Source organism: Vombatus ursinus, unplaced genomic scaffold (assembly GCF_900497805.2).
Source record: "Vombatus ursinus unplaced genomic scaffold, bare-nosed wombat genome assembly UNPS02014818.1, whole genome shotgun sequence".
Classification (NCBI taxonomy): Eukaryota; Metazoa; Chordata; class Mammalia; order Diprotodontia; family Vombatidae; genus Vombatus; species Vombatus ursinus.
Genome location: NW_020954596.1, coordinates 61,880,461 through 61,895,224, shown reverse-complemented (window position 1 = coordinate 61,895,224; position 14,764 = coordinate 61,880,461). Strand labels below are relative to the sequence as shown.

Here is a 14,764-nt window from a genome sequence, read left to right as displayed (position 1 = left end):
AGTCATTTAACCCTGATTACCTCACCAAAAAAAAAAGCCTTTAGAGATCAATCAATAGTTAGCTAGTTAAGTAGCTAAAGGCTACAATTTTATGTATTTTTCAGGAATTATTGACACATTTAAATGGAAATATCTTATAAGCAAGTGGAGATATTTGACCTAGAGATAAAGTATAAGAAATCAGGCACTGAGAATGTACATTTGGAAGTCAAATGAATACAAGGTGAAATAATCAGTCTTTATTTATTAAATACCCACTAAGAGCAAAGCATTTTCCTAGGTGATATAAGAGATACAAAGATCAAATGAGGTCACATATTTAAAGCATTTTGTATCTATAAAAGCACTATATAAATGTTAGCTGTGATGATGATGATACAAGAAAGTTACATAACCTAGTCCTTATACTGAAGTTGTTTAGAATCAAATTATAAGATGTGTCTATTTATCTATATAAGATAAGAATGTATAAATGAAAATATAATAGAGAATGTTTTGTTTGATGTTTAAGCATGTTGACAGGAGTTCAGGGGAAAGAGAAATCTCTTTTATTTCAGTAAAGAAGTCTTTAAAAAGGTGCTAGGATTTGAGTTGGGTATTGAAGGATGGGGTAAGATTTAGATAAGCTGCTGGGCGCAGGGGTAGTGTATGTGGATGGACAGTCTAGGTAAGTCACGTCTTCCCGATCTTCCAGGGCACAAAATTTTCATTCCTTTTCTTCTCCCACCATTCCTTCTCTATCCTCTTAGATGGCTACCCATTCTATTCCCAGCCCTTAAACTTTGGTATCTAGCAAGGTTCTGTCCTTCAATGATTCCCCTTCTTTCTTTAGACTCTCCCACTTGATGTCATTGACTATCAAGGCTTCAATTATCAACCTGACATGGATGTCTCCCAAATCTATATCTCTATCCCAACTTCTCCTCAGGCTTCCAATTCCATATTTCCAGTTGCCTGCTGGATATCTACAATTAAGTGTTTCACCAGCCCCTCAAATTCCACAATCAGATTCATCTTTTCCTCTCAAACACACCCCTTCTACCTACCTTTACTATTTCCACTGATGATACCAATCACATGAGTTAATAACCTCAGAGTTACCTTTGACTCTTCCCTCTCTCTCTTGCCACATAATCTCAAACAAGTCCTATCATATCTATCAATGCATATCTCTTCTATCCATCCTCATCTTCCTCTCCTCCTTTCCACTGAACCTCCCTTGGTTTTTTCACCTAGACTATCATATTAGTCTACTACTATCTATCTTTCTGCCTCTCTCCCATCAATCCTCCACACTACTACTCAAATAAGTTTCCTAATGTACCACTCTGTGATATCACATTCACTCCTTCTTCTCCAAAACCTTCAGTGGCTCCATATCACTTACCTAACAAACATAAATTCCTGATGTTAACTATCAAGTCCCTGTATAATCTGGCTTCAACCAATGTTTCCAGCCTCATTTCAAACTACTCCCTATCATATACTCTATGTTCCTATCAAACTGGATATCAAACTCCATCCCCTGTTCTTCTCTTGACTTCTTTTGCAATGCTTATGCTTACACCATTCCCTGTGCCTGGTATGCACCCTCTCCATTTCCATATGTTGACATCTTTCCTCTCCTTCCTTCAAGGCCAACTCTGGTGCCATCTGTTCTAATTAGTTTTCTCTGACTCTCTTTCCAAACTCCCCAGCTGAAAGTGTCTTCTCCCTCATATTTCTCAAAACATTTTTTCTGAACCTCTTCTCTGAATTCTTCTCACTCCCCACCCTTTTATCACAATTATTTGTGTGTACATCTTCCCCTCTTCCCAATCCCCTTTAAATTGTAACCTCCTTGAGAATAGGCTCTGTGGCATATATATGACTGTATCCCAAGCACCTAACATAGTGCCATGCATCTAGTAGGCATGTAACAAACATTTTAACTGAATTAAATGGAATAGAATAAGCAAAGGCATGAATCCAGACAAGTACTAATGTGTTTAAGAAATAGTAAAAAGATCAGTTTGAACAAAGCTAAGGATTTATGTGAGGAAGTAATGGGAGATAAAGCTGAAAAGGTTAAGTTAAGTCAGATTATGGAAGCCATGAATGCCAGGCAAGAGTTAGAATCTTGGGGCAGCTAAGTGACGCAGTGGATAGAGCACTAGCCCTGAAGTCAGGAGGACCTGAGTTCAAATCTGACCTCAGACCAAACACTTGACACTTACTAGCTGTGTGACCCTGGGCAAGTCACTTAACCCCAATTCCCCTCCCCCCAAAAAAGAGTTAGAATCTTGTCCTATAGGCAGGAGGGAGCCACCAAAAAAATTTTAGAAGAGTGGCATGGTGAAAATAATCTGATGGTAATGTATAAGAGGAATGAGAGAAAGACAAACAGATAGCAACAGAGACACAGAGACAGACATATAGACAGAGAGACCAATAAGAAAGAGTGCTAAGGGCTAAGTTTTAAGTGAAAAGAGTCTGAAATAGGGTGGTGGGAGTCAGTGTGGAGAACTACAAAATACCTGGACTGATCTTTTGGAAATACCTATGGTTCACAGGCTGAGTTAAGATTAGAGACAACAAAGCAGAGATAGAAAGACAGAGAAAGGAAGAAGATAAAAGAGCATAATTTAATGGAAGTCAAGGACAAAAGAGTTTCAGATATTGTCAAAAATAACTGAGAAATACAAGAAGATGAGAAATGAATACATACAACTGTATTTAGACATGGCAAATGATATTGGTCAAGTGGTAACAATAATAGTAAAATGGTACAAATGACCTATTCCTTTTTTTTGTACCAGCTATTTAAAAAATAAAAGTAAAAGTCACTACATAGGTAGCCTTTAAATTGGTATCATAATGAGATTATCTGAAAATCCTTTCTATTGAAAAAAACAAACCAAACCCTGAGCTGACTGACTACCTGTTTGAGAAATGTAGCCATAAAGCTTAGACATAAGACATGGGATGGCAATTATATAGAAGTGGGGTTATGTGAAAGGTTTTTTTTCCCCAAGACAGAGGAGATCTGGCAACATTCCAAGATATCTGGGACAGAGCCAACATGGAAAGAGAAGTTAATGATATCAGAAAAGAGAAAAACAAGTGTAGAATAAGTGTAGGAGCAAAATCTTCATGGAATATGAATGATAAGCAAACTCCCAGTAGTATAATGCTTAGCTAATTACCTCATTTTCCATTTCTCTTTCCCAGTCTAGAAACTGCCCACGTTTAACAGTTAGCAATGTTAAAAAAATGAAAATTAACCTGATGCTCTATTTCATTAGGACTTGGTTCTTGTAGAGGAAGATTCTTCTGTGTAGTTTCCTACAGAGAATGTTGAGAGAATGTAATAAAATACACTCTAAATTATCCACAAAATTATAGGTTAATGGAGCTGGAAAAAATTTTGAGATATTATGTGACTAGCCTCCTTTGACAGCTGAATATTCTCTAAACCATCCTAACCAGAAAGTTTTCTAGTCTTTTCTTTCTTAAAAGATCTTCAAGGACACTTTACAACCTATTTCATTAACTTACCTCCAATTTTTTTTTATTACTGTGTTGGTCAAGGTCTCCTTATTTATACCCCAAATCACTTACAATTTCATTGAATCTTCTCTCTTGTTTATTGAATACTCCATAGAAATGGAAAACGACCGACCAACACTTTTCTTATAAAAAGTTTTCACATACTTGAAGACAAAAAGGAAATCACTCCTTTGCTTCTCTCCTCCACTGGAGCCAATTCCCATCCCTTTAACCTTTTCTCTTTTCCCTCTTTGTAAAATGTGTTGCTCTTCTCTGGACCCTTTTTATTACCTCCACATCGTCCTTCAACTTTGCGCTAGCTTCCTTTTGGCACCAAGCATACTTCTAGACTGCCACCCACTAGTCAGTTAAAGTATGATCAGGGATTGTAAATTAACTTTAATCATCCTAGGCAGATCATAATTAGGAAGGCAAAATTTCTATGAGAAGGAATAACAATTAATTTCAAAACCAAATGCCAATAAGTTTTGATAAATTTTAATTTTAGAATACCCATTTGTTACCCTTGTCTTTCACAAAGACTTCAGGCTGTAGCTAGTTCCCCCAGGTTCCTGGATCTGTTAGGCATTAAAAAGGTCAGGACTGGGATGGACTTTGGATGTGCAACATAAAGAGAGGTTGATCTTCTTCCTTTTGTGAGTGGGACACTTAAAAATGGGATGACCACGCTTTATACAAGAGACATCAAAGAGATCCAAGGAAAGATTGCATAGAGCAGCGGATGCCCCTTGGCATTCACTTTTACTGACTGGGATTCCTGGAAATGGCTGTGACACCCTAGGGAGATACGTGGAGAAGAACATTACCTGCTCAAGTGATCCCATGCCATTCCATCTCCTCTACTGCCCCCTCTCATCCTTACTCTGTCACTTATTTTCAGACTTTCCCTTTTTACTGGATCCTGTCCTACTGTCTACAAACACTCACATCTCCCCCTTCCTGAAAAACTCTCACTTGATCTTTCCATCGTTGGCAACTATCACCCTGTAACTTCAGCTTTAGATATAGCCAAACCCTCAAAAAGGCCTTCAACGATAGATGCCTCCACTTTCTCTTTCCTCACTCTGTTCTTAACCCCTTACAATCTGGCTTCTGGTCTTATCATTTCACTGATACTGTTCTTTCCAAAGTTACCAATGAACTCTTAGTTGCTAAATCCACTAGCCTTTTCTCAATCCTCATCCTTCTCAACCTCTCTGAAGCCTTTGACACTGTTGGCCACTCTCTCCTCCTTGATACTCTCTACTCTTTAGGTTTTCGGGACACTACTCTCTCCTGGTTTTCCTCGTACCGATCTTCTCCTTCTTAGTCTCTCTTGCTGGCTTCTCATACGGATCACACTATCTAACCATGGGTGTCCCTCAGGATTCTAACTTGGGTCCTCTTCTCTTCTCCCTCTATACTACTTCACTTGGTGATCTCATCAGATCCCATGGATTTGATTATCATCTTTACACTGATTTTTCTCAGATGTACCTATGCTGCCCTAACCTCTCTGCTGATCTCCAATCTCACATCTCCAACTGCCTTTCAACAATCACAAACTGGATGTCCAATAGACATCTTAAATTAAACATGTCCAAAACAGAACTCACTGTTGCTCCCTCTAAGCCTTCCCCTCCACCACCACCCTCCTATCATCCCTATTACCATAGAGGACAACAGTATCCTTCCCAGTATCTCAGGCTTACAACCTAGAAGTCCTCAACTCCTCCCTATCTCTCACCTCCCACATCCAAGCTGTTGCCAAGGCCTGGCAATTTCACTTCTGCAACATTTCTCCTATATGCCCCCTTCTCTCCTCCGGCATTGCCACCACTCTATTACACACCCTCATCACCTCACACCTGAATGATTACAATAGCCCACTGGTGGGTTGGCTGGCCTCGAGTCCCTCCCCACTCTAATCCATCCTCCATTCAGCCGCCACAGTGATTTTCCTAAAATGAAGGTCCGTCCATGAAGTCCTCTACTCAATAAACTCCACTGGCTTCTTATCACCTCCAGGATAAAATGCTAAATGCTCTGTTTGCCATTCAAAGGCATTCCTAGCCCAGTTCCTTCCTTCTTTTCTAGTCTTCTTAAACCTTACTCCCCTCTATATACTCTTCAATTCAGTGACCCTGGCCTATACTGGCTTTCATGAACAAGACACCCCATCCCTCAGCTCTGGGCATTTTCTCTGGTTGTTTCTTATGCCTGGAACACTCTCTCTCCTCTGCAGAACCTACTGACTTCCCTGGCTTCCTTAAGTTTCTACTAAAATCCCTTCTTTTACTGTAAGCCTTCCTAGCCTTCCTCATCCTCTCTTAATCCTAGTGCCTTTCCTCTGTTAATTATTTCCTATTTATCCTGTATATAGCTTGCTTTGTATATATTTGTTTGCATGTTGTCTCTCCAATCAGATTGTAAGCTCCATAAGAGTAAGGACCAGTTTGTTGTTTTTTGTTTTTGGCCTCTTTTGGTATCATTAGCACTTAGCACAGTGCCTGGCATGTTGTTGGCTCTTAATAAATGTTTATTGGTTGATTGACACTAGTCATGTCTCCCCAGGGCAGCAGACTGAGTTTTTGATGTCAAAATCACCTAGCTGGCCAGGAGTCGAAAGCAGTTACTATGGAAGCCAGAAGTAGGGCACTTTCACTAGTCTACTGGTCAGAAATTAGAGCTACGTATGGTGGGATGACTTCTGTTGAGATTTTGATAGGAGGGGTGGGGAGGAACTTGAAGCAGTTCCTTTAAAAGGTCTTTGGGTGCACCTATTGCAGGTTCAGAAAATTGGGGACGAAGGGAAGATTGAGAATTCAGATCTTATCAGGAACATAGGTAAACATATTGGAGTTTTAAAGTTTGACCTTTGTTTACCTTCATTTTCACAGTAGTAAAGATTCCATTTAATCTATATGAGTAATTCTTTAGTTCATGTTGAGAAAGGGAAAAGAGATTAAGATTTTGTGGGAATGGGGGATAGAACAATTCAATAAGTTATGAATAATTGATATGAACTAATCACACCTTTAAACTAGATCAAGCCCCAGAGTAGCACTGAAAAGGGAAAAGCTGAGGAGATATAGAAACAAAAAGATAGGTAGGTCATGTCCAACTATGTACAATTATACAAGCTGGTAGCTCAGGGCTTGGTATGCTATCTAGTACTTGCCCAGAAATAGTCAGAGCACTAGGTCGTGTTGGCACATGAGGTGGGCTGAAGCAACTTGAACACCCCAACTTGTTGCTTTTCCAGATGTCACACTCTGAGGAGTTACTTGACCATACCTCCTCATAGTGCCAATGCAAAGAGATTGACCCTGTACATGGGCACACGCCCTTCACAGGTACTACTTTGGCTCATCCTCATGCTTGCTCTTCTTTGTTGGTAAGCTTCATATGGCGTGATACATTGGAACAATTTAGTTGCAACAAATGCCTGGGCCAAGGCTAAAAAAAATTGTAGATGTGAGTTTGCTATATTATTCATTTAATGTAGATCATGGAATGTCAGGGCGGGAAGGTGCCTTAAGGTGCCTTAGAGATCATCCGGGATGACTCCCGTTTTGTAGATAATGAAATTGAGGCTGGAGAGTTGGAGTGATTTGTTCAAGTTCACATAACTAATAATAATCATCTCACATTTGTGCAACATTTTAAAGTTTACCAAATGCTTACTTCACAACAATCCTGTGAGGTAAATAGCCCAAATATAATTATACTTTTTTCCAGCAAGTGGTAGAAGTGAGACTCAAACACCCAGATCTCATTCCAAGTCCAGCAGTCTTTTCACTATACCAAAATGGCCTCAAAACCTTTGTCCCTTGATGTATAACAATAGAAATTAGAAAATCATTAAAGATAATATAGTACCAACAAACCCAGCACAAAAGATAGACAAAGAAATTCCATTTAAAATAACTACAGACAATATAAAATACTTGAGAGTCTACCTGCCAAGACAAACCTAGGAATTACATGAACAGAATTACAAAAACACTTTCACACAAATAAAGACAGATCTAAACAAATGGAGAAATATTAATTGCTCATGGATAGGCCAAAACAATATAATAAAAATGACAATCCTACCTAAGTTAATTTTACTGTTCAGTGCCATACCAGTCAAGCCATCAAAGAATTATTTTATAGAGCTAAAAAATAGTAAAACACAATTCATCTGGAAGAACAAAAGGTCAAGAATATCAAGGGAATCAATGAAGAAAATGTGAAGGAAGATGGACTAGTAGTATCAGATCTCAAATTGCATTACAAAGTGATAATCATAAAAACAACCTGATACTGGCTAAGAAACAGAATGGTGGATGAGTGGAATAAATTAGATATACAATACACAGTAGTTAATGACCATAGTAATCTGGAGTTTGATAAATCTAAAGATCTAAGCTTTCATTATTTGACAAAATTGCTGGTAAACTGGAAAGCAGTTTGGCAGAAACTAGGTATAGACCACCTCTCACACTGTATGCCAAGGTAAAGTCAAAATGGGCACATGATTGTTGTAATAAAGGTTGATATCATAAGCAAATTAGAGGAGCATGGAAAAATGTACCTGTCAGGTCTATGGATAAGGGAAGAGTTTATGACCAAGCAAGAGGTAGAAAGGATTATGGGAAGTCAAATAGATAATTTTGATTATATGAAATTTAAAAGCTTTTGCACAAACAAAACTAATGCAGCCAAAATTAGAAGGAAAACAGGACACTAGGAAAAAATTTTACAAGTTTCTCTGACAAAGGTCGAAGTTCTCAAATATATAGGAACTAAGCCAAATTTTGAAAAAAATAAGAGCCATTCCCTAGTTGATAAATGGTTAAAGGATATGAACAGGCAGTTTTCAGAAGAAGAAATCAAAACCATCAATAGTCATGTAAAAAAATGGTCTAAATCACTACTGATTAGAGAGATGAAAATTAAAACAACTGAGAATATTACCTCTCACACCTATCAGATTGGCTAACATGACAAAAAAAGAAAAATGACAAATGTTGGAGGGGATGTGGAAAAATTGAGACACCAATGCACTTCTGGTGGAGTTGTGAACTGATCCAACCATTCTGGAGAACAATTTGGAACTATGCCCAAAGGGCTATAAAACTGTGCATACTCTTTGATCTACAATGCCACTACTAAGTCTGAATCTCAAAGAGATCTAAGAAAAGAGAAAGGACCTATGTGTACAAAAATATTTATTGCAGCTCTTTTAGTGGTAGCAAAGAATTGGAAGTTGAGGGGATGCCCATCAGCTGGGGAATGGCTGAACAAGTTGTGGTATGTGACTATGGTGGAATGCTATTGTGCTATAGAAATGACAAGCAAGATAGTTTCAGAAAAACCTGGGAAGATTTATATGAACTCCTAAAAAATGACATGAGCAAAATGAGGAGAACATTGTACATAGTAACAGCTATGTTCTTAAGATAATCAACTGTGAAAGACTTGGTTATTCTAATCAAGACAATGATCCTAAACAATTCCAAAAGACCCATGATAAAAAATGCTATGCACCTCCAGAGAGAGAAGTGATGAACTCTAAATGCAGATTGAAGCATATTTTTTAACTTTCTTTATTTTTATTGTTTTATTTTGTGTTTTCTTTTGTAACAGGGCTAATATGGAAATATATTTTGCATGACTTCACATGTATAACTGATGTCAAATTGCTTGCCTTTTCAAGGAAAGAGGAGGAATGGGAGAAAGGAAGAGAATTTGGAACTCAAATTTTTTTAAATGATTGTTAAATTTTTTAACATGTAATTGGAAAGTATTTAATGAAATAAATAAAAATAATTTTTTGAAAAGTAAAGTTGGACTCTGAGAAACTGAGAAACCAGTGAAGATACTGGAGAATAGAGAATGCAACATACCCTTACACACACACACACACACACACACACATACACACACACTCATAGCAGAGAGCCAGGGGTCTTATAGGACAGAATATTTAATGTATTATCAGATCTGATTATTGTTTCATATGTTACTGCTTTTACATTTTTTCTTCATCAGCCTGGATGGGTGAAGAATTGAAATGATATAAAGGTAGAAGCCATCAATAAACTATATTTTTAAAACCCTCTGTTCCTTCCTCTCCAGATCCTCAGAGTCCATACTTTGCCTGATTCAAGTGGGCCCTTCCTAGAAAACCAGCTTGCACCTCCATGTACCAGCCTCAGTGGGCATGTTGTAAAAGAGAGGCCAAATACTTTTTCCCTAAAGAGAAAGTACAAACCTGTAAGTCACCCACTCTCTTTTACTGTTGAGTACATTCAGGCAATTATATGAAGGGGTTGAAGTCAACCCTAAGATACTGTCAACAATGAAACCCTTCTTTCGCTGCCAGATTTCCTAGTCAAATTTACAACAGATAATAAAGTTCCCATGTGATGTGTCCTAATCACAACATTTCTTGACTTTCTAGTACTGGCAAAGCCATGGCCATGGGTGGAGGCAGGCAGTGTAGGTGTGAGACCTATGGTGGGGTAATTCCACATAGGTTAGCATCACCGGAGCGCTAGCCAAATGTACATCTCATCAAAAGAAGAAGACTGTCCTAGTTAGTGTCTTAGTCTTAGGAAAAAATAATAAAATATGGAAATTTCCACAAATATAAAAAATTAACATAATTTTTCCTCCTTGTATACTACATATATCATATGAGCCTGTCACTCACTTGCTATGTCAACATGATTACATTTTTTCCCTTCACCATGACTTGGTTTTCTTTGTTTGTTAGGTAGAAATGATACTACCTACCAACTTCAAAAAATTATGATAAGAATTAATGAGCTCTCTCTGGATATAGCATGTACTACATGTACATACATTTATGTAGTGAGTAGGCTCTGGGTTCACTATCCTAGAGGTGAGTATATAATGTTTCTGCACATTTCCTCACATATTTAGTTACTTTCTCAATAACCTCTCTCCCATATATGTCAAAAGGAAAAACATTTTAAATGTGAGAATAAAAGTAATATTTTACCTTCTCTACAAAGAGAGTTACCGAGAGAGTAGGCAACTCATCTTCAAATGTGCAATTATAAAATCCAGGCTCCTTTTTGTAGTAGCAAAAAATTGGAAACAAAGTAGGTGCCCATCAATTGGGAAATAGCTAAACAAGCTGTGGTACGCAAATTTAAATTAATATTACTGTGCTGCAAGAAACTGTGAATATGATAAATGCAGAGAAGAATGGGAAGACATATAAACTGAGGCAAAGTGAAGTAAGTAGGAGAATATACACAATGATTACAACAATGTATATGTAACGTACAACAACAAAACAAACCAACCTAAGCGTTATGAAATGTGAATGACTGAACTTGGCTTCAATTATGAGACATGAGAATGTATCTCCCTCCCTTCTTTGCAAAAGTGGAAGATAATGGGTGTGAAATACCAACATATAATGTTGGACTTCATTGAGGTATACGCTACTTTTGCTAAATTTTTTTTCTCTTTTTTTATTCTTTATTATAAAGAATGGCTCTCTGGAAGCAGAAGGAAAAAGGAATATATTGGAAAATGTATATTATACAAAGATAAAAGATATCGTCGAAAAAATCCAAGGTCTACTAATGACTTACAAAGGGAAAAGGGCACATCTACTGAGTTAAGATGCGGGTGCTTAGTAGGGACAGAAGTGTGGTCATGTCGAAGAAGTACATTCTTCTGACAACACAGAGCCAAGAAGCATAGGCAGAGACCAAAATCCAATGTACAAAATCCAATAGAGGAGTCTGGTGAAAGTCCCAGAGGATGAACATATGGGTTGAATATGGGTGAGTTTCATAGACTGAAGATACCAATTTAAGTTCAGAAAAGGCAGATAAGCAAAGAGGTGGATGGATAGCGCATTGGTGATGCAGAGATTAAAGTGCCAGTGAGATAGGATTTGTCTTTTATAAGCAGTAGAAACAAAGGTCATCACAAGACTATATAGTCTTACCTATCTGGTGCCCTCCATACTTTTTTAGGTCTAGAAAGATCTCTTAGTGGGTTCCTGGAAAATTAAAAGAAAAAAAACTGATAAGTGTGCATATAGATAAATGCATATATACATATATAAATTAATTCTAGTTTTTTCAATCCACAAAAATCTGTTTTTTTCTCCCTCCCAATTCCCTCCTCCAAATAAAAAAAGAAAAACAAAACTTTTGTAACAAATATACATAGGAAAACAAAACTAATTCTCACATTGTCCATGTATAAAAATATATATCTCATTCTGCACTCTGAGTCCTCTCTTGTCAGGAGATGGGTAGCAGTTTTATCTTTGGCCCTCTGGAATCATATTTGGGCATTATACTGAACAAAGTTTTTAAGTCCTTAAGTTCTTCTTAAGGTTGTGTGTCTTTACAATGTTATTGTTATTATATAAATGGTTGTCCTTAAAGTATCAGAATATTTTTTTAATTTGAAGTAAAAAAAGGTATCATTTAAAAATATATGACATAAAATATTGTAGTTTTACACAGTCTCCTAATTTATCACAAAAAGATGCTTAAGCTAAGTTATTTTCATTTGAAGTCATCTCATGAATGTCTGTTTAGCTTTTTTGTAGAGGCTTAATTGATGTCTTTCCTCTCCTCACTCACTGATCATGTATTATGTCAGCCCAGCTACATCTTCAGGCGGGGTATAATAAAGATCATCGTCTGGAACATTTGTTTGCTTGCTTTCCCCTAGTAATTGCATTACCTCACCAGGCTTTTTTTTTTTAACTTTTAATTTTTTTTTTTCCAAATTTATCTATCATCCCTTAGGGGGGAAAACAGCCTACTGAAAGGTTTTTCTTCTTGTGCACAGATTATGAAATTACAAATACATGACCCTGATCTTTTAAAGAAGCTTAGCCTTTTATTCTTTATCTAAGCTGGGAGAATATCTGAAATCCTTAGCCTTGCTACAGACCAATGATTGCATGCTATATAGCAGCAGCACTTGGGGCTATTTCCAGGTTCAAAGGGGTGGGGCAATCTAAGGAATTCTCTCATTCAGTCAGAATGTTCTTCCTCACTTACCAGCCCCTCAGTACTCACATTTTTTTTTCACAACATTTTTGGTACACTGAACATGTATAGGCCAAAACAAGGCTCTTGGGAGGTAGAAAATGGAAAGAGTGAGTTGTTTCTTACAAAATCAGATCTAGACGGAATCACAGCATCTCCAAGTTGGAAAGGACTTTATAAGTCATCTCATCCAACCAATAACTGAACAGAAATCCCATCTACAAAATCCTTACAACAAATAGTCATCCATCTTCCACTTGAAAACCTTCAATGATGTGGCCTATTCCATTTTAAGACAGTTCTAATTATTAAGAAACAATCAGTTTAGAAGATCATAAAGTAGAGGAAAATATCTGAGTTTGGAAAATAAAAGTGTAGAAAGGCTAGCAGCAATGATACAGTAGCATGAAACTTCAGCTTTGGCAGATGTAGACTCCCTCATCTCCTTATAGAAATGAGCAGGATGTAGTCTTAGAGTACCCACCATGTCTGAGAGGCCAAAGAGTCCATATAAATGAGACTTGCTATGCCCTTAGGTGACCAGAAAGCTGCATCAAGGGACAAAGGGGTCAGTCAGGTCTCAGAGACAGCTTTGTTACCCTTTAGAGAAAAGTGATCCCTGTAACAGTAGAAGGGGGCAGGTATGGGGAAACCCGCATAGATACCAGACAAGAGCTGCTCACTAAGTAGCTCATTCAGCTCTAATTGTTAGCAATTCTTCCCTTATATTGGACCAAAATCTATTCATCTTGTAATTCCTAGCCAATTGTTCCCAGCTCTACCCTCTGCAGTCACAAAGACAAGGTCTAATTTCTCTTCCATGCCACATCCCCTCAAATATTTAAAGATAGCTATGATGGAATTTCTAATTCTTCTCTTTAGGCTAAACAACCGTAGTTCCTTCAGCCATGGAATTTAAAAATGACTTCTATGGTTCCTTCCAGTTTTGGGACTCTATGTATCAATGAGTTTCAAACATAAAATAGTTTTGAGTCTCTAACCATCTCAGACACTTCACTCTGGACATCTTCTGGCTGGTCGATGTCCCTTTTATCATTTAGTACTAAAAACTGAACATAACATTCCTGAAGTTGTTTGATTGCTATATAGTACAGTGAAGTTATCATGTTCTTGTCTAGAACATACTTCTATTAATACAACTTACTATTGCATCTCTTAAAAACTCTGTTTTATTAAAAACAATATTAAACTCAATGCAAACAAGTAAACTTAGTAACTATTTAGAAAGTAGTGAACTTTTGGCAGCCACATGACAAAGCTGATACATATTATACTTGAAGTCATTCAGATGGCACAGTGGATAGGGCACCAGGCCTCGTGTCAGGAAGAGCTGAGTTCAAATCTGGCCTCAGACATTTACTAGCTGGGTGACTCTGGGAAAGTCACTCAACTTCTATCTGCCTTAGTTTTCTCAACTGTAAAATGAGGATAATAATAGCATCTACCTCACAGGGTTGTTGTGAGAATCAAACAAGACAATATTTGTAAACTATTTAGCACTGTACCTGGCACATAGTAGGTATTAATGAATCTTTGTTTCCTTCCTTCCCTTTCAACCAAATCAGCCCTAGAATGTAGACCTGGGAGAGACCTTAGAAATCAACAAGTCCAGCCCCTTCCTCTTATAGATGATGAAACTGAGGCCTAGAGAAATTAAATTAATTACCCATAATTACACATAGAAAGATAGACTTTTTTAAAATATGCACTATTGTCTAACCATACTTCTCCCATACTGTGCTATTTTCTGTAGTGTCCAACTCTTTGCAACTCCATTTGCGTTTTTCTTGACAAAAATACTGGAGTGGTTTGCCATTTCCTTCCCCAGCTCATTTTACAGATGAGTAAACTGAGGCAGAGTTAAGTGACTTGTCCAGGGTCACACAGCTGATAAGTGTCTGAGACCAGATTTTAACTTCAGACTCCAGACTAGGTGCTCTATCTACTGCACCACTTATCTGTCTCCAATGATGTACAACTGACTTTTTAAATGTATGTGCAGGAATTTACAATTCTATCTATTAACTTCCATCCTGGTAGATTCAGTCCACTGTTCTAGTCTGTTACACTTTGGGTTTTGGGTTATTGTGGGGTTTTTTTTATACTTTCGACAAAATAATTAACTATACCTTTGAGTTTTACATCAACCAAAAATTGGATAAGCATGC

General features: G+C 37.4%; 1 protein-coding gene across 1 annotated transcript in view; it reads right to left on the bottom strand.

Annotated features, from left to right (window-relative positions):
* THEGL (theg spermatid protein like) overlaps positions 1–14,764 on the bottom strand; it is a 68,024-nt gene that overhangs the window by 37,240 nt on the left and 16,020 nt on the right. The window contains exon 3 of the mRNA XM_027836446.1: positions 11,513–11,566. Coding sequence (XP_027692247.1) covers positions 11,513–11,566 — 54 coding nt within the window. The remainder of the gene's footprint in view (positions 1–11,512; positions 11,567–14,764) is intronic.